The 18244-nt window shown below is 40.9% G+C and overlaps 1 protein-coding gene across 3 annotated transcripts in view; it reads right to left on the bottom strand.

Annotated features, from left to right (window-relative positions):
• Positions 1-18244, bottom strand: part of plcb1l (phospholipase C beta 1-like) — a 128924-nt gene that overhangs the window by 22798 nt on the left and 87882 nt on the right. For all 3 annotated transcript variants that reach the window (XR_014888461.1, XM_085245819.1, XM_085245820.1), the window contains exons 11-21: positions 17316-17473; positions 11760-11842; positions 9798-9882; positions 4273-4447; positions 2384-2470; positions 1865-1935; positions 1540-1636; positions 1366-1450; positions 683-807; positions 419-573; positions 175-339 (exon numbers count right to left, since the gene is read on the bottom strand). Coding sequence is in view for 2 of the 3 variants with exons in the window: in XM_085245819.1 (XP_085101945.1) it covers positions 175-339; positions 419-573; positions 683-807; positions 1366-1450; positions 1540-1636; positions 1865-1935; positions 2384-2470; positions 4273-4447; positions 9798-9882; positions 11760-11842; positions 17316-17473 (1286 nt within the window). In the remaining variant the exon portion in view is untranslated. The remainder of the gene's footprint in view (positions 1-174; positions 340-418; positions 574-682; positions 808-1365; positions 1451-1539; positions 1637-1864; positions 1936-2383; positions 2471-4272; positions 4448-9797; positions 9883-11759; positions 11843-17315; positions 17474-18244) is intronic.

Genomic DNA, 18244 nt, shown 5'->3' with positions numbered 1-18244 from the left:
ACCTATCAATATCTGCATATTGATAGCCACAGTAGTCAAATCCCTTGACTGAATAAGTAGATAAGTTCAAAGGGATGAAAAAGGATTGATGGACTGTACATCAAGAACACTGCATATACAGTCTATGATTGGAATTAATGTTACCACTGCGTGTGTACAAGGCCATAGTTTCACCTTCTTAAAAACAATGGCTTCCTCTTCCCAGACAGGGTTGATGGCATTGCCCTGAGAGGTCTTGGTCTTGAATGCTTTTCTCTTTGTGTCCACTGGTAAACCAAACATGTCGATCTCCACGTATGTGCCCACTTTCTTATCTGACAGGAACTGGCCTGAGATGATCTGGAAGGAAAAATTTAATTATACAGAGAGAAAGCTACACACACACACGTACACACACAAAACACAAACATAAACACACCTTCACAGACAGTGTGTTGGCTACTATCCCATCCACTGTGCTCTCGGTAAATGGGTCAAAGTGCTTATCCGGCCGTCTCATAAACTCTGGTTTCAGTCTGTAGCCACATTTCCCATTGTATTCATACATGCCCAGGTTGAGCTGCATTGATAAATCTGTGGGGTGAGGATAGGAACATATTTAAACCTGGATAATGACATAAAAGTGAGAGTGTTTTAGTTTATTCTTCAGTGTGAAGGAATGTGTTTTGGGCTTCCCTCTCACCAATAGTCTGGAAATTGAGAGCCACCAGCTGACAGCCTGCGTTCCAGAACAGCTGAGGGTTGTAGTTGGATGAATCCACTCGAGTGCCTTTAGGGTAGATCCTGCTCAGCTGCAGCTTGTTGTATCTGAACAGAGCTTGTTAAGGGCAAGACTGCATGACCTGCATCTGAAAATACTTTCTAAGTGATGCTACTAAACATCTGCTGGGATTACTACTCCAAAATCACTCACAAACAACATAATCCACAAAAGCAAGTTAAGGAAAAAGCTAAAAGGAACACACTCAGCCTTTGTCTACTATGAAGGGGTAAAATGAGGCTGAAATAACAGGCTATTCTTCAGTTCATCTATGCTTGAAACACCTATGCTCATCTACTCTGAGCTTTTCACCCATCAGCTCCAAAAAATGAGCCCAGACACTCTCAGAAGAAGTTCATTTATTCTCGTGTAACTTTCGATCACTACCAACAGCTCATGACGTTCTCGACACCACAACAGATATAAATATCCCTCTCCTCTATCGCTGCACTTGTGAGCAAGACCTCGAGATACTTGGAGTCCCCCACTTGAGGCAACAACTCTTTCCTCACCCAGCTGAGAACCATGGCATCAGACACTGAAGCACAAATTCTTATCTTAGCAAGGACAGAAAGAGAGATGCTTCGGTATAACCATAGGGATACTCCACAAACTCTACAGGAGATTTGGTCAGCTGCTCTAAAGCTTTGGTCTCGACAAAGGATGACATCTGGTAGCTTCGATTGATCTCTGTGGGTTGAGAGTGGTATAAAATTGTCAGCTTATTTAACAGCGATCTGTTTGTTGCTGCACATTCAGTATTCATTGTTGTTACTGACTTTTGGAAGCCTCAAAGCTGTTAAATTTGACAGGTTGGATGTAGATGACCAAGTTGGACATTTCCTCTGTAGCGAATGCCTCACTGCCTGCTGTGCCCTACACATGGAAGCACACATATTAAAAAACGTACAAATACAAAGCAGCAGAAACGTTACCAAAAAAGTCTGTTAGAATCCTTCTGCAAAGGTTTTATTGATTTTGGAGACACACAATTTGGAGACATGATCATACACTAGAGGACAACTTCAGCACATATAGGCTAAACAGTCTGTTTCCATTATAACCAGGATTTGAACTGATGGCTGTCACCTGCAAGATACCCACCTCATCCATTGATCCCTTTTTACAGTCATCATCATCATCATCTTCGTCCTCGCTTTCGGCCTCCACTTCACCTAGAACGCATGGCACAGACAGGATAGCAGAGAAATGCATGAAACAAAGCTGAAACGAGTGTAAATTGAGTTTTTATTTCTGCCAAATCAATGCAAACGTTGCACAAACACGAACGGAGCCGTCTGTCTTTAAATGGTCTTCATTTACAGCCCACGACTGCCTCCATTACATTTAAAACAGCGACACAAGTAAGGCTCATGCTGGCAGGTCCTAATTTATTGGCGCTCGTAGACAGAGGAAATGAATTTCAATATTGTTTTGGTTGAGCTGACCCAGCCTCTGCACCCACATAATGAGAGATCTGCTTAAGATTTCCCACTGAATCGGAGGTCGCACTGACAGAGGAAATTGATTTTAACGGTGTAATTGTCTGACCTATAGCTTCTGTGCCGGCCTAATGAGGGCTCTACTAAAGATTTAAGTCTCCATCTGAGGTCATGGACTCACCAATAGACTTTCTGCCCTGTGGTCTCAGTGTAAGCTCAGTACCATCAGAGGGCTGTGTGGAGTCTGCCACTTCCTCTTTGGTGGAACCTGCGATTTAAAAACAAAGCACTCACTGAAGATCATCCTCATATTTTTCAGTTCAAAGTTTACTGTTTAGTTTACTCAGTAAATCATCTTAAAAAAAAAAGAAGGTTATTTTACAACATGTATACCAGTTAAAAAGGACTCCTGACTGTTAACTTGTACTGCTTACTTTCCAACACCAGGGGGCAGTGTGTTTTAGCCTAAGAAGAACTTAAGGCTCAACAACCAGGGCAGACTAAAGGTGACATGTTGCTTGGTCCAGTGGAATATGTAGATGGATGTTAAATAAATAGACAAAACAATATATGTTTGGCCACTGCCTGCCACCAGAGCTCCAGTTTGCTTCATATTGATTTTCCCAGACTCTGGACCCTGGTGTTTTTAAGATGATGGTGGTGAGAACAGTCTAACATGTCAGTCCATGTTAGACTTAAATGATTCAAATAATTTCCATACTTATCAGGATAGAAGTGATTGATTACAGGACCATGGATATCCAGCAAAATGTGTCCTAGACTCTCACTGTGGGGGCCATGGGTTCATGTTTCTCCATTCATTTCTCACTCATTTGTAACAACCAAATGATACACATAACATAACTACAGCCAATCACACAGCAGCAACTTGATACATTTAGGCATATAGATATGGCCAAGATGACATTTTGAAGTTCAAAATGAGCATCAAAAAAATGATTTAAATGACTCTGAACTTGGGTCGGACAGGCTAGTCTGAGCATTTCAAAAAATGCTGATCTACTGGGATTTTCCTACAAAACCATCTCTAGGGTTTATGGAGAATCCATATTCATCAAAACATTCATTGACCCAGGTTGTCTTGAACATGTCTACATGCATCAAAGCACTGAGTTGCTGCTAAAAAGAGTAAATATCCAGTCAGCGGCAGCTCTCCGGGAGGAAATGCCATGTTGATGCTAGACGTCAGAGGAGAATGGACAGACTGCTTCATGGTGATTGGAAGGTGTCAGTAACACCGTCATAACCAAGGTATGCAGATGAGCATCTCTGAACAAGAAACACATCGACCCTTAAAGCTGATGGACAGCAACACACACACCGCACACATCTTATCAGCCAAGAACAGGAAACTGAGGCTACAATTCACACGGCCTCGCCAAAAGTGTACAGGAGAAGATTTGAGTTTCGATTTTTTCTTGTGGCTGTCAGCTGGTAGAGTCAGAATTTGGCATAAACAACATGAAAGCATGGATCCAGACTACTTTGTATCAACGGTTCAGGCTGGGGGTGTAATGCTGTGGGGGGTATTTTTTGGCATACTTTGAGATCCCTTAGCACCAAAGCTGACCTGGTGCTGTTGCGAGTGCGTATGTAGTACACAACTGAAAAGGCAAACGTATGAACAAATAGGACCGATATTAGGCAGTTACAGCAAAAAGCAGAGAGCATTTTATACATACACACTCACACACAACTGGCCAGAGTTTAAGATGCCCCGGTTTAAATGTATAATGCCTGCAGGGAGTGCATGCAACAGCCAATAATACCTTCAACTGATGGAGAGGGCCATGAAAGTGATGAATGTTAAACAATAGCACTGTTTTGCTCCAGTGATTCAGTTTCTGGACGGCACAGAGCTCTTGGTCCACAGTACAGAGGGACCCAGATGGTTAGGCTAGCTTTTACACATCTGAAATATCATAACTCAGTGAGCCCATTGTGATTTGATGGCTTTGTTAGTAGAATTTGTGTGTGTGTGTGTGTGTGTGTGTGTGTGTGTGTGTGTGTGTGCGTGCGTGCGTGTGTATTATATTAAAGGTGCAGTACCTGCGCTTGGGGAGGAGGGCTCACACACGCTGGAAGAATCACTGCAGGTGTTAGAAACCTGCTCAGAGAGTTTTTTCTTTGCACTTCCACTTGTCTTGTGGTGTTTCTTTTTGTTTTTCACCAAGATCTTTCCCATCAGCTCCATCGGGCTGGGCAACGGCACGCCAGACTCCAACTAGAGGGAATGTGGAAGGAGAAAGATGCAGTTATAGATGAATGAAAGGTGCTTTCCTACATTAATAATTTCAGATATATTGGATGATGAGAGAACATGAGTTATTTTTCCTGATTAAAATTGTAAATATAAATTTGAGCAAGAGCAAATGCTCCAAAATGCTAATTTATGGGTAAAGATTGCTACAGTGCAATCACAGTTAAGCTGTCTTTTTCTCTTTTTTTGACAAACTAGCTAATTACCAGATGAAAACACTAAAGTTGTTTACTGGAGTGTTCCACTTAAAATGTAAATTTGTGGCTATTACTCTTTTCAAATCCTCTAAGGAAGAGTTCGCTGGTTAGATGCAGCTGGTTAGTAAAAAATGACTGTTTCTGCTGTGAGTGTTATAAACTCGGCTGATGTTATAGCGGAAAAATTCTACGCTTGCAACACCTTAATCAGCTTCCTGCAAGGAAACTAAACATTAAACACAAACGCACGTTCTCTCAAATGAGCTGGACAGAAAGTCGCTACATCTCCAATTTATTTATGGGATACGCTGCTTTTGGATCACAGTGTTTAGGGATAATAATATTTCACTAATGAGCAATTCAGTGGTGCAGAATAAACACACGCACATGCTCAAACTGCTGTGTTTACAACATATCAACTATAAACATAACCTCACTTAAACATATCAAACTTTTACTTGAGCAACTTGAGAATCAAGAGCAACAAAACAGTGATTCATACACCAACTAACGCCAAGATTTTCCTTCTTGTGACCTATTTTCCGCACATGTCTATCTACGCTCTGCTAATGTTGCTGCGGGGGAAATCTTACGACAAAGATTAGCCATCCTGTTTGCATTCACCTCACTGACAGTTACCAGGGAGGAAAAGCAAAATTGGATGGGGCAAGTAATCCTGATTGCACTCAAATGCACCGCACAAAGCCTAATGAAATAAACTCAATCAAGGTTTTCCCCCCCCAAATGTCGAAAACAATTACGCTCAGCTGTGATAAGAAAGTGAAAAGTTCCATTTGGCCACCCTTAACCACTTTCAAGCCTCAGTATCATACTAGTGGTAAAGTGAGAAAGTATTTCCTTGTTTTGTTGCTTCATACGGCGTATCTGCTCCACGATATTTCAGAGCAACGGTTGTGACGTTTAATAAGCTAGATTCAACTGTTTCAAGTTTTCAGTCCAGTCCTTGTCCCTAAACCATTTTCAGTATTTTGCTTGTTACGTTCATTTGTTATAAGACATATGACTATACGACAATTTCACATTACATAAACAGAAATTGTTCAATGAAGGGAATAGCATTTTGTTCCAAGTGCATGCTGGGTATGATAAGAGTATCTGGTCTGGATGTAACATAAGAAAGGGAAGCAAGTTTTTTTTGAATTGGGTCAAATTGTTCTTCAAAATTTAAGCAAATGTTTTAAAATTTCCTCAAAATGTGTAAATTTACTATTAATACTCAAAGTGCTTTTTTCCAATAATACTTTCAGGGAAGTACAACTTTGTTAATAAGTATCTTTACACTGAGGGACTGTGAGTCTTAAATCTTTTAAAAAATGTTGCTTTCTTTTTAACAGGGGATGAACTGTTAAATGTTCGGGTCTATATGTTCAAACAATGTGAGCAGAAGGCGGAGAGGAGTGCTGCATGTCCCGCAAGCGCATGTTAGAGGAAGTAATTAAGTCTTTGTTATGTAAAAGTGTTTTAACTTCAGTTATTGGGATATGGTTATTTATTTTACTCGCCTCCTTACAGCTCCGACAGTTTATAACTTTTGCATCCACATTATTCTCAATCTGGCCTCCTTATGTGTGCTCGTATATCTCCCCTTGCCAGTTATAGTCTGTCTGCAGCTTAAAACTAAGCCCCAACAAGATTAAACAAACCGCAAGACAAATTGTTTAATTCCTTCAAATATTTCATATATTTTACGCAGTTACAATGAAAATGTTTTTCGCCAACACAGTCATTGTCAGCATAGTGAGAGAAGCAAGAAAACAAACGATGAATCAAGCTTTCAAACTGTTTTGTTTTTACTTTGAAAATAAAAGAAAATCACCAGTCGTCATTGTGGGACGCGATTGACAGTTTTGTAAAGTGGAGATGGAGTAGGAGCGCAAGTTTCTAAGAAAACTTTAATCCTCTTAATTCTCACTCTAGGTTGAGCTGGATTTCATCTAGCTGTATTACCCTATCTGCCCCGGTCCCTGTGGGCTTATCAGGCTGATATCCCTTTCGATACGCTGTATACACAGCTGACTCCATGCCAGATGGGAGTGACTGTCATTGCTCTCACCTTTCCTAGTTTGTACATGCTCAGTGGTAGAAAGCTCATTCCTCAATGGCACTTTCTCTTTCCATCTTTCTAAATTCTCCCTTGGTGTCTGTCTCCTCATATCTCTCCCCTTCTCCTTCCCTCTGCCACTCCATTCAAAAGGCTTCTCCCTGATAATACTTCAATGTCAAATCCAGTCAGAAGGCTGTAATTCTCAGCGGGCTGTGACTCTGGCAGGCAGCAGTGCTGAAGGAGCTCCCTGCGTGTGTGAGATAATTCTGCATCTTACTGCTGCTGGGAACTTTAGCTGCTCCACAGTGTTGTGCCAAAGGGAATAACGTCATCCCAGGAGAATGACGCGAGAGGAGTAAGCGGTACATTAAAGTACATATATGTGCAGAACTGTTTGCGAGGCATGTTTTCACGTACGCACTGTGAGAAGTGCCTAAAAGTCCTTGCGAGAGTTTGTGTGCAAGTGTCTACATTTGCCTCACGTAAGAGCCTGCGTCATTACACACAAAGACGCCTTGGGGGGGGGAAAGAAGTTTGGCCACAAAGGGACAATGGAAGCTTTTAACTGGTAGTCATGGCAACAGAGGAAAGGCCTGTCTGAGATAAAGGACTGCCAAGAAAAGCCACGTTTAGATTACAGCGGAAAATGCTTCCTTTTAATCTTAAACGGCTTTTGTTTGCAGTCTCTGCTGTGATAACACAGACGTGATAGGGAGGAATAAGCATGATTCGTTAAAAGTTAGCTTCCACGGCTATGTGCGTGTTTAAGAGAAAGTGAAAGTGGCTGAGGCTTCAATGAAAAACAACAGCAGCCGGATAGTTTTCCAGGTGCCAAAGGTCACATGGTGTTATGTGTGAGAAAGAGACAAAGAAAACAAAAAGAAAGAAAAACAGAGACACATATATACTAGGGGTGCAACGATACACACAATTCACGGTTCGGTTCGACACTTTGGTGTCACGGTTCAATATTTTTTCGATACAAAAAAAATGTTCATGCTTTTTTAATTTGTCATTTATTAAAATTATAAATATATATTTTAACTCAAAAGTACAGTTTTTAAATTTAATGTTGCTGAAACAACAAAGTAATAAAAAAAAAATCTATCTGATCGAGAAATCACTCATCTTTGGAAAGGAGAGTTTATTACAGAGAAATGGCTCTTTCCAAAATAAAAGCTATACTATACACTTCTTCTGGGCTATATTCTCAGCAGCATATTAAACATATCAGGTCCCCATAAGGAGAATCCTGTGCTGACGGCTGTCTAAATGACTCGGGTAAAGTTTGTAGCATGCGTGCTTGTTGTTTTTGTCTGCTTCCACTTGTCTTTGCACTAGGATGGTGTCAGTGTAAATGTGCAGTCATATTCATTGTGTTCCCACTAGTGCTGTCAGCGTTAATCTGAAATAACGTTAACGCCACAACACGGCAAATCTCTGTTGACAAGCTACCGCGGATCGCCCCGTGCGTGGGGCTGGACGGCGTCAACACGTTACCGAGCAAACTGCGCTAACGCAGTAGTTCCCACCAATGTAATTGAGCATTGCGTGGCACATCCCGCATACTGTTTTACTTTTGTCCATGACGCGCTTACCTTCAGGGTCATGCTTCACATGAAGACCAAAATAGTTCCAAAGGCCAGATCTGAATGAGGGTGGGGGAGGTTCAATTTGCCATGTTGCAACGAGCTTAGCTTCTGTCTTGCTAGCTTGTGCTGCGCTCAGTGGATCTGCGCTCGACAGTGCAGCCTAGGCGGAGTAGTCGAACGCAGATCCACTGAGCTCTCAACACAGACATCATCGTCAGAAGAAAAGTTGATAAAATAAATTAAAAATTTTGTATTGTTCATACATATGCCTACCGAACTGAAAGCACTGTATCGAACGGTTCAACATCGATACGAGTATCGTTGCACCCCTAATATATAGATATTGCAAAGTCTCAAGACTAATTTCTTTATATTTTGCTTAGAAAATGGGAAACAGGTGCACTGATTTGTTGAAACGTCCATTCATGGAAATACAGTATATAAGGCAAACAACAAAGTTTAAAGTCAATATTTGGTATGACCATGTTTATTCTTCAGCACAGCCTGAACTCTCTTAGGCAAGCTTTCCTGTCAACAAAAGGCTTCTCGAGGGACATTCAAAGCTCTTCTTTGGATGTTGGCTGCCTTCGATAATGTTGAAACAGTGTGCTATCTGTTGCTAATCAGACACTTTCCAGATGGTATTGGATGATGATCCTTTTTTTTGCATTCGCAACTCAATAAATTTTGACAAGTCCCCCAACACCACTGGCTGAAATGCAACCCCAAACAATTTACAATTTGAATTTTTCACTCCATAAGGCCTGTTGCCACAGATTTCTAGTCCAGTTCTGTTGTTTACCTTAAGAATGGCTTCTTGACAGTTACCCATACACTGGGACAGTTTCTGATGAAGCTTCAGTGACCAGTAGATGGATCAACTAAAGGTCCAGATGCATCTCACAGATTCTGTCAAAATGTTTTATCTTTGGTATTTTTCGTAGATTTAACTAGAGAAAATGGAACAAACTATGTGTTTTGCAACAGGTTGCTAGTAACAAAGTGCCTAAGGATACCATTTAAAACGGATTCTTTGCCAAGTTATCTGTATGTGCAGACAAAACACTGGCTGGTCTCTTGTGTTAGATGCCTTTTTTTATGCTTGAATGATTTGTGGGTCAGCATTGAGTGTAAAATCCCAGGAGTCTCTTTGGAAGCAAAATATGAAGCAATGAGAGGGACCTCAAGACTTTTTCACAGTACTGTGTGTGTGTGTGTGTGTGTGTAAGTAACTATGTGAGTTTTTACCTCAAAGAGAACATTTATATGGGCAGCATGGTGAGCAGCAGCGTTCAAGGACATTCATTTCTCTAGTGCACTCATCTGTGTGATAGTATCTTCTGAATGCCTCACTGTTGTTGTATCATATGTGTTCGTGTGTTGGAAAGAGTCAAGCAAGTGTGAATGTGAGCGTGAGCACAAGCAAATGTAGCGGGTGCGTGGAGATCTTATATACTCACAAGATATTTCTCCAGAGGTTCTGTCAGTAATGCGTCTCCAAATATTGACCGGCAATACTCAGCCATCTTAGCCTGCTGCTTTGGTCTGGGAGTCATCACACAAAGACACACACACATACACAATCATGATTTCTCCACTAAATATCAATATCCTGAATATGTATGTTGCCCCAGAGTATCTTGGTGCCATTAAAGATGAAAGGATTCATCAGAAGCATGTCCCTAGCTCTACAGGTGTTTACACAGTTGATAAAAAACAAAGTGGTTGGTTAGACATATTGACAGTCCTGCTGACGGACAGTCCTCATCAATATGCTTAACAGTATGAAGCCTCATTTATGCAAAAATTATATTCACATGCACGGCGTCAATATCCAGTGAATATTTGTTTGTTCTTCTGCTCTTCAGTTGCGACACAGATATTTGTCTGTCTCAGTCTGACTTTAATACTTTACTCTGCCGTCTTTTTGCACTTACTGTCTGATTGCGGTCTCATGACTGTTGTCGTGATGTGCTGTCAGTGTTTCAGCAGACAACTGAGCTAATGATGGACAAGTCCCAGGGAAACCAGTCAGCACATGGATTTCCATAGATTCCTGTTCACACTGACTCTGACTGTTACCATGTAATATGTTAGCATATTTCTGGAAAGTGTTATATATTAGCTTCACATAGTATAATTCATTCAAATATGTGTGGGACAACAATGCAACTCTATACTAGAGTCTATAAATATAAGTGATAGGCAAATTTTTTCCTTAGAAGGTCTAAACTGACTTTGATACAGTAACCAAAGGCCTGACACAGAACAATCAAATAAAAACTCCTCTGCGTCAGTCTGCTATATAATCAATTTAAATGCGAGATATATTTTTATAATACTGAAAGAAGAAAACCTTGGTTAATACTTTATTTATGAACAGATTCTGTATGTAAGTTCCCCCATACATATTAACTACCTGGAGGGGCTGATATCAGTGACCACCAAGTATATTTCAGAACGTAATCAATTTGCTATTGTGTAATACCCGCGCTCTTAATTTGAAAGTTTAGTCACTGCAAATAAGTTAGCACCAGGCATTCCTGTCTCCTGTTTCCCTGTCGGCAGGCTTTTGTGAGACTCATCTCTGTGTTCAACAGACTCTAACTCAACTGTCTCAAACTGCAGCTGGTAATGGCACCCCTTAATCTCCCCTGAAGACCCTCTGTGAGTTGGAGGAGCAGCTGGTTGAAGCAGCTGGAGGAGCAACCTCAGTAGCTCACTGAGAACGGGAGTAGAACGAGGAGTACTCTGCATGTTTGATTCCATCCAAGCGACGGGAAACTCAGAGGAGCAACAGCTTCTTAGTTTTTGCCACAAAGCATATTTCTGCATTATGTATTCATGCATTTAATGAAACATGGGTGCACCTCCTTCCACACGCACCCAGCTCCAGCTTTTGACTTTTGAGATGTCAGCGGACAGCTTGAGATGGTCCACAGTTCAGTAACTGCACCCATGTGTAATACATAAATCCTTTTGAAACTGTATTAAGCTTATTGTCGAATACAACAAATGGAAAACTGCCTAATTTAGTGGAATGCATTTACTTTTAAATTAAAGTTTCACAGGACACAGTATATAACATTTTGTTACAATGATGTATCTGGGTATACCTGAGAAACTGCTTACACGTATCTTTAGATTTCTATTTTGACTGCTTCCAGTACCCATAACACCAGTGCAAGAATAATACCCAAACATCAAGCGGTTCATTAAGAAACTTGCCACTGACGACTCACGTTGACCACATAGCGACTGAGATAGCAAAACATCAGGCTGCCATTGTGTTCTTTGAGCATGAGTCAAAGAACAGAAAGTGCAACATGTCACATGTTGAATCAACATAGGCAGCGCACATGTAAAGATAATTCTGGCACAATTGGAACCTCTTAAGGCAACAAGGTAAACTGTTAACTTACGAGTCCACGTGATTCTCAAAGGACAGGATGATGGGGAAAGGCGAGGTCTTGAAGGCACACTCTGCTATAGCTTCAATTACCTCCTAAATACCCAAACACAAAGAATACAAAATATACCTGTAAATTACAACATAGGCTCAGTGTTGGATCATTATCTAATTAATGTCATACATAATGAAAACACAGGAGTTTGCTACTGGTTTCCAAGAATTACTAAAATGCCCTTAAAAGAAATATCGAAACCTTTTGAAGTCATTAACTACAGTGACATTGTTTTGTCTATGAACCTGAATACAACAATGTGAACAAAAATCCCATACAGTAGGTCATCGATTGCAGGTATTTAAATAAATGGGAGCTGAGCGATATTGTTGAATCATTCCCCAACTCTGCTGAAGACAGTTCAACATCCGATATTAGATTTCTAAGCCACTCATTGTCTGAGTCAATTACACCATCATTAACAATAGTGGCAGTTCAGTAAAAGCCTTCATTTCCTCCAATAAAAATCTTTGTCTGTAACTCAACCCCTTCAATCTGTAGCTCTCTTCCATCTTTTACAACTCTTCTCTTTTTGCATTTCACTCTCAGACTAATTGCATTAGGCTTGTTCTGCTTCTTCTGTTACTTTCATTAGATCTAAATTTCCTCCATCAATCAGTTCACCCATTTCTTTCTTCTTTTGTCTTGACACTACTCTGCCCTTAAATTTTCATGCCCTTCTCCTCCTATGAAAGCATCTCGTCGTCAGTTAATTGCCCCTCGGTGCTTCTCTTTCTAGGGTTATTCAGCGCATCCCTGTTTCTTACGATTTGCCATCTGCTCCTTGCATGCCCCACTTTTTGCTTTTTCTATCTCTTCTTCAGTCTATACTTGTCTGTTGAAATGTGTTTTTTTAAATATATATAGTTGTGGTGAGGTTTACTATTGCCCTGATGTCAATCAAAGCAAAGGGAAATTAATTAAATGAATTAAATCAAACAGTTTGTAAACTCTTCTCTTCACTCCCCTTAGTACAGCATTTCCCAGGGAGCATTGTTTGTTAGTTTTGACCATGATCACACTTAGAAGTGTGTCTGCATTTTTATTTTGCAAGTATTTATCCATTTTTTGTCAGTCGACCATTTTTAAGGTCTGCAAAAGAGTAGCAGAACAAGAAAGAACCACAGTTAGCTCCTAGATTAAGAGCTGTAGACACATGGTTGCACGCCTCCAAATCCTCAGATGGGTTCTTTTTATTAAAATAATTCAGTTTATTTGACACCAGTGACCACATGTGTCACCAGATCAATAAAGACTGAAATCCTCCTTAAGTACGTACAAAATATTGACACATCAATATACTGTATTGCATCCCTGAGGGATAAGTTATTGAAATTTTTATTAGAAAATGCAGGCTGGATGAATCCCCCCTCTTTGTGTGGGAGGAAATTGTGGGGAAAAAGTGGACAGACACATCCAGTATCACAGAATCAGTGTGCTATCTATTTACACCTACAGGCCAGTGGACACTCTTTCAGTGATGAGGATGTACACATCCTGGACAGGAACGCTGGTTTGAGTGGGGAGTCAAGGAGGCCATTTACGTGAAAAGGGCAATACCATCTGTGAATCGAGGAGGGGGGCTAAGGGTCCATCTTTCATCATCTTACAATGCTGTGATTGCAGCCATTCCCCAACTCTCTGTGAATGGTACTCATGGCCATTGATTAATGAGCTTTGATCAGTGGTTGTTGATCAATGGTCATGAGATTTTACATATTAATGATCAAGGAACTGACCTCCCAGCCCATTGTTCATTCAGTGGGCTGGTTTCAGTCATTGTGCAAATGTACTGTTTATAGGACTGGGGAAACCTGCAGTCAGCTGAGACTGAAGAAGTCCCTTGGATGAGTGACGAAACATTTCTCCCATTGAAAACGATACTTCCAGATGAACAGAATCAACCTTTTGAGACTGTACTGTATCATGATTTTATAGTCAACAGAGCCACCATGTCCTGAAGGATTTTACAGTAAAGATAACACACAGAATTTATATATATATATATTAGGGGTGCAACGATACACAAAATTCACGGTTCGGTTCGGTTCGATACTTTGGTGTCACGGTTCGATATTTTTTCGATACAAAAAAATGTTCATGCCTTTTTAATTTGTCATTTATTAAAATTATAAATATATATTTTAACTCAAAAGTACAGTTTTTAAATTTAACCCTAACCCTTGTGCGTGTTTTTTATTTTGACAGCGAATGCGCACCTGCGGACCACTTATGTGCAGCCCTGGTTATTTAGCTCGTCATATTGCAGCCACAGAAATTATTTTGTCCATGAAACCATAAAGCTGCACTTTCTTTTTGCCTTATAGTCTGATTTGTCATAACTTCTCCTGCTGCTTTTACACATGCACTCACATAAGCTCAGCGATTCTCTGCGCGATCAACCTCTCACATGTTTAAGCTTGCTGCAGGAGATTTCACTTGTCATGTTTGCATAGTAAGCTAACGATTAATAAGACGATGTCAGAGGAATTGGTGCACAAATTATCATCACTCACAGATCAGTGCTGTCACTCTCTATACACAGTTCGCACAATTGCAAAGTGAAAGCAAAAAAACAAGCGCAAATTCAAACGCAACTTATGTCACATATTGACAGTGGCTCACCGATGCCAATGACATAATTACCCAGCTACATTTCTGAAAGAATGCAAAAGCATTGACATTTATTTTTCCTACAATAGCCCGACGGGCAGGGAAGAGATAGATTTTGGTAGCCCGACTGAAAAAATCGCTAGCTCCGGGACGTCGGGCTAGCGATATTGCAAGCCCTGTATCTGATTGAGGAATCACTCATCTTTGGAAAAGAGAGTTTATTACAGAGAAATGTCTCTTTCCAAAATAAAAGCTATACTATACACTTCTTCTGGGCTATATTCTCAGCAGCATAAGGAGAATCATGTGCTAACAGCTGTCTAAATGACTCGGCTAAAGTTAGTAGCATGCTTGTTGTTTTTGTCTTTGCACTAGGATGATGTCGGCGTAAATGTGCAGTCATATTCGTTGTGTTCCCACTAGTGCTTTCAGGTTCATCTCGTTGAAATGACCTTAACGCCACAACACGGCAAATCTCCGTTAACGAGCTACCGCCGATCGCTCCGTGCATGGGGCTAGACGGCCAACACGTTAACGAGCTAACTGCGCTAACACACTAGTTCACACCAATGTAATTGAGCATTGCATGGCACATCCAACATACTGTTTTACTTTAGTCCATGACTCGCTTACCTTCAGGGTCATACATCACATGAAAACCAAAATAATTCCAAACGCCAGATCTGAATGAGAGTGGGGGAGGTCCATGTTGCTGAGAGCTTAACTTCTGTCTCGCTAGCTTGCCCTGCGCTCTTCCTTCTGACTATGCTGTCTGTGTGGAGCGCTCAGTGGATCTACGCTCGACAGTGCAGCCTAGGCGGAGTAGTCGAACACAGATTCACTGAGCGCTCCACACAGACAGCATCGTCAGAAGGAAAATTGATAAAATAAATTACAAATGTTGTATTGTTCGATACATATGCGTACCTAACCGAAAGCACTGTATCGAACGGTTCAATATCGATACGAATATCGTTGCACCCCTAATATATATATATATATATTAGAAATAAAGGTATCTACATCTAAGTTTCTAAATCTTTGTTAACCAATTCATTTTGCATCTTCAAAAGTACCGTGTTCAAGATCTAACCACTAAATGTCAGTAGATCGCAGTCATCTGAGTTCTTTTGCTGCCGTTCATCTGTAGTGTGTGCAGGCTGACAGTCGGCTGCTTATTTCAGTTGGTGTACATGTCTATTTACTCCCGAGGAGGCTGTAAAAACTTTGTTAAGGAAGTCTGATGAGTCAGTGAAGCTCACTTCCGACAGCGACACTGAGGTGACTTGAGGATATCCTAAACTTTTCTGTCAGCCTTTGTTAGCTGCTTTTAGCTAGTATTAGCAAAGCTTTATTTGAATAACTTCTTACACGATGTAAGAACATAATAAAACTGTTTATCCGAGGGAAAGTGTGATTTTTAGGACACTCCAGCTGAAGATTAGCTAGCATAATGTTAGCTTATAACCATATGCTGTTGTTTAGCCGGCTCGTGGTCAGCTTTCTGGAATGGGGAGGCTCGCATATTTAATCTGCTTGCAATAAGTAACTGTGACAATATCTGGAATAAATAAGAACCTGTTTGAACATTTTTGTGTGTTAGAGCTCTGACTTCTGCTCAGGAGATGAGGCGTGAAGTGAGGAGGGAGAAGGTGACTTTTTTCCAGACATTGGTGTTCTGGGAATCCATCCTAGCTCGGAAACCATCCTTCAGCTATTGTAAATATTTCTAATGGTTATGGTTATGGTTAGAGTTGGTCAGAAGTCACCGTCAAATAATCATATGGGTAGGATGACTTGCCAAAGTAGGACGGTTTCTCAGAACACTGGTCTGTTGTCCTTTGCGTTTTCACTTGTTTGGTGATAGGGACCCCTTTTCAGATGATAAATTATAGGTATGATGTTCATATTTTGAATCAATCCACGGCATGTGAATGCCTGTGGGTTCTCTTCTTCTCTGCCTTTGGCGTGCCACGTACAGTATGTGGCCGGTCTGTCCATTTTGGCCACTGTCTTTATGATGGCGGGACAACGTGGTGGCTTTCACAAACCAGATTAGATTAATTCTGAGTTTATGACAATGGATCCGTTTATTGGAAGATGAAATAACACAGAGAAATGGTAAATGGCCTGTACTTGTATAGCGCTTTACTAGTCCCTAAGGACCCCAAAGCGCTTTACACATCCAGACATCCACCCATTCACACACTGGTGATGGCAAGCTGCATTGGAGCCACAGCTGCCCTGGGGCGCACTGACAGAGGCGAGGCTGCCGGACACAGGCGCCACCGGGCCCTCTGACCACCACCAGTAGGCAATGGGTGAAGTGTCTTGTCCAACGACCGAGACTGTTCAAGCCGGGGCTTGAACCAGCAACCTTCCGATTACAAGATGACCACCCAACTCTTGAGCCACGATCGCCCCGATCCACGATCGCCCCGATCCACGCTCGCCTCCCAGTGTGTACAATATTCTTTTTTTCTGTTAAAGCTTCTGCATTTTGTTGTAAAACTGAGTACGTTTACATGGCTAACAGCATATTCAGCTGGCCTGAAAGAACTCTTTGAGAATTTTTTAAAGATAAAATGTGGAGAAATCCTGCATCTAGAATATGTGAATTTATGCATTTTTTTTAAATTTATAAGCTTTTCAGTGTTCTTCTCTTTAGATATTTTTAAACCTGATTTAGTAATGGATAAACCAAATTTATTTACAAGTTATTTAATTCTAAGTTTAAATTTAATAACACAGCATTGTTAAATTAACCCTAACAGTTGGGTTAGTAGCAGTGGGTGGATGATCTGTTGAGCAGAATACCCTTCCGTGAAAACGCTCCCTTTGCTTCCCAACCCCCAACCAAGCCCTCCCGTATATCACCATCACCGTCTCTCCTTGTGTTACCTTGAAGGAGATTTCAGTTGTCATGGTGAAGCCATGGGTGATAACAGGCTCTTCTTCTGTGGTGCGACCCTTCCAACAGTCCAGTTCAATGCAGCGGCACCCAGAAAGGAGGACCTGTTTGTACATCTCGACCGAAGAGTTGCCTGCGAGCTGGCCGGCTGCACCGAACACACGAACACAAAAAACAGCTCTTACAGGTATCGGCTAAGTTGATCCAAAAAGAAACAGGATGCCCACAAAAGCACATCCTCCCACTTTTCAAGAGCTCATTAACTGTATTGTTCGTCACATGCAGTAAAAACAATACAACTGTCGTTATCTGAAGCAGGCAAATCTCATCACCCTGTCACCATTAGCGAAGCAATTATCTCTTCACATTAGCAGCATGTTTCCACAAAATAAGTGGAAGTGTGTTAAAGTGAGAGGCAGCTATGTTCTCACTTGGTGTGATGCCATTCATTTACTTCACTCTTTTCTCATTTTTTCTCTCAAAAACTTGTTTAATTGACATCTTTAAGCAACTCCATGAGGTGAAATATTTCTTCACAATTACTTTAATTTTAAAATATAATTTACGATCGGTCAATAACATGAAATGCTTGTCCTGTTATCAAACTAATGATTCTGCATGGCTCTTTTTGTGTGTGAAGTTGTGAAACACAAATGCCTCATGGACAGAAATAGACTCCACATTGCAACACGCTTCTGCTCCCTATTAGAATAGCATAGTATGAGTCACTATGAAAATACCTAAAGAAAAACACAGTTCGTGAGGAGAAAATTAAAAGACCTCGTGTTTGTTTTTCTCATTTCTTCATTTCACCAGCTATGAGGCTGGGCTATTACAGAAAATTCAATTTTTCCCAATCGCTGCCGAAATCTGATCCACTTCAAAGATTCAATGCTCTTCAGTTCCCCCCAGAATAGAT

The sequence above is a fragment of the Mchenga conophoros genome, linkage group LG15 (genome assembly GCF_057382185.1).
Source record: "Mchenga conophoros isolate Kocher_MC1m ecotype Shallow Benthic linkage group LG15, M_conophoros_male_GT1.1, whole genome shotgun sequence".
Taxonomy (NCBI): Eukaryota; Metazoa; Chordata; class Actinopteri; order Cichliformes; family Cichlidae; genus Mchenga; species Mchenga conophoros.
The sequence above is the reverse complement of the archived record's forward strand: the minus strand, read 5'-3'. Positions and strand labels throughout refer to the sequence as shown.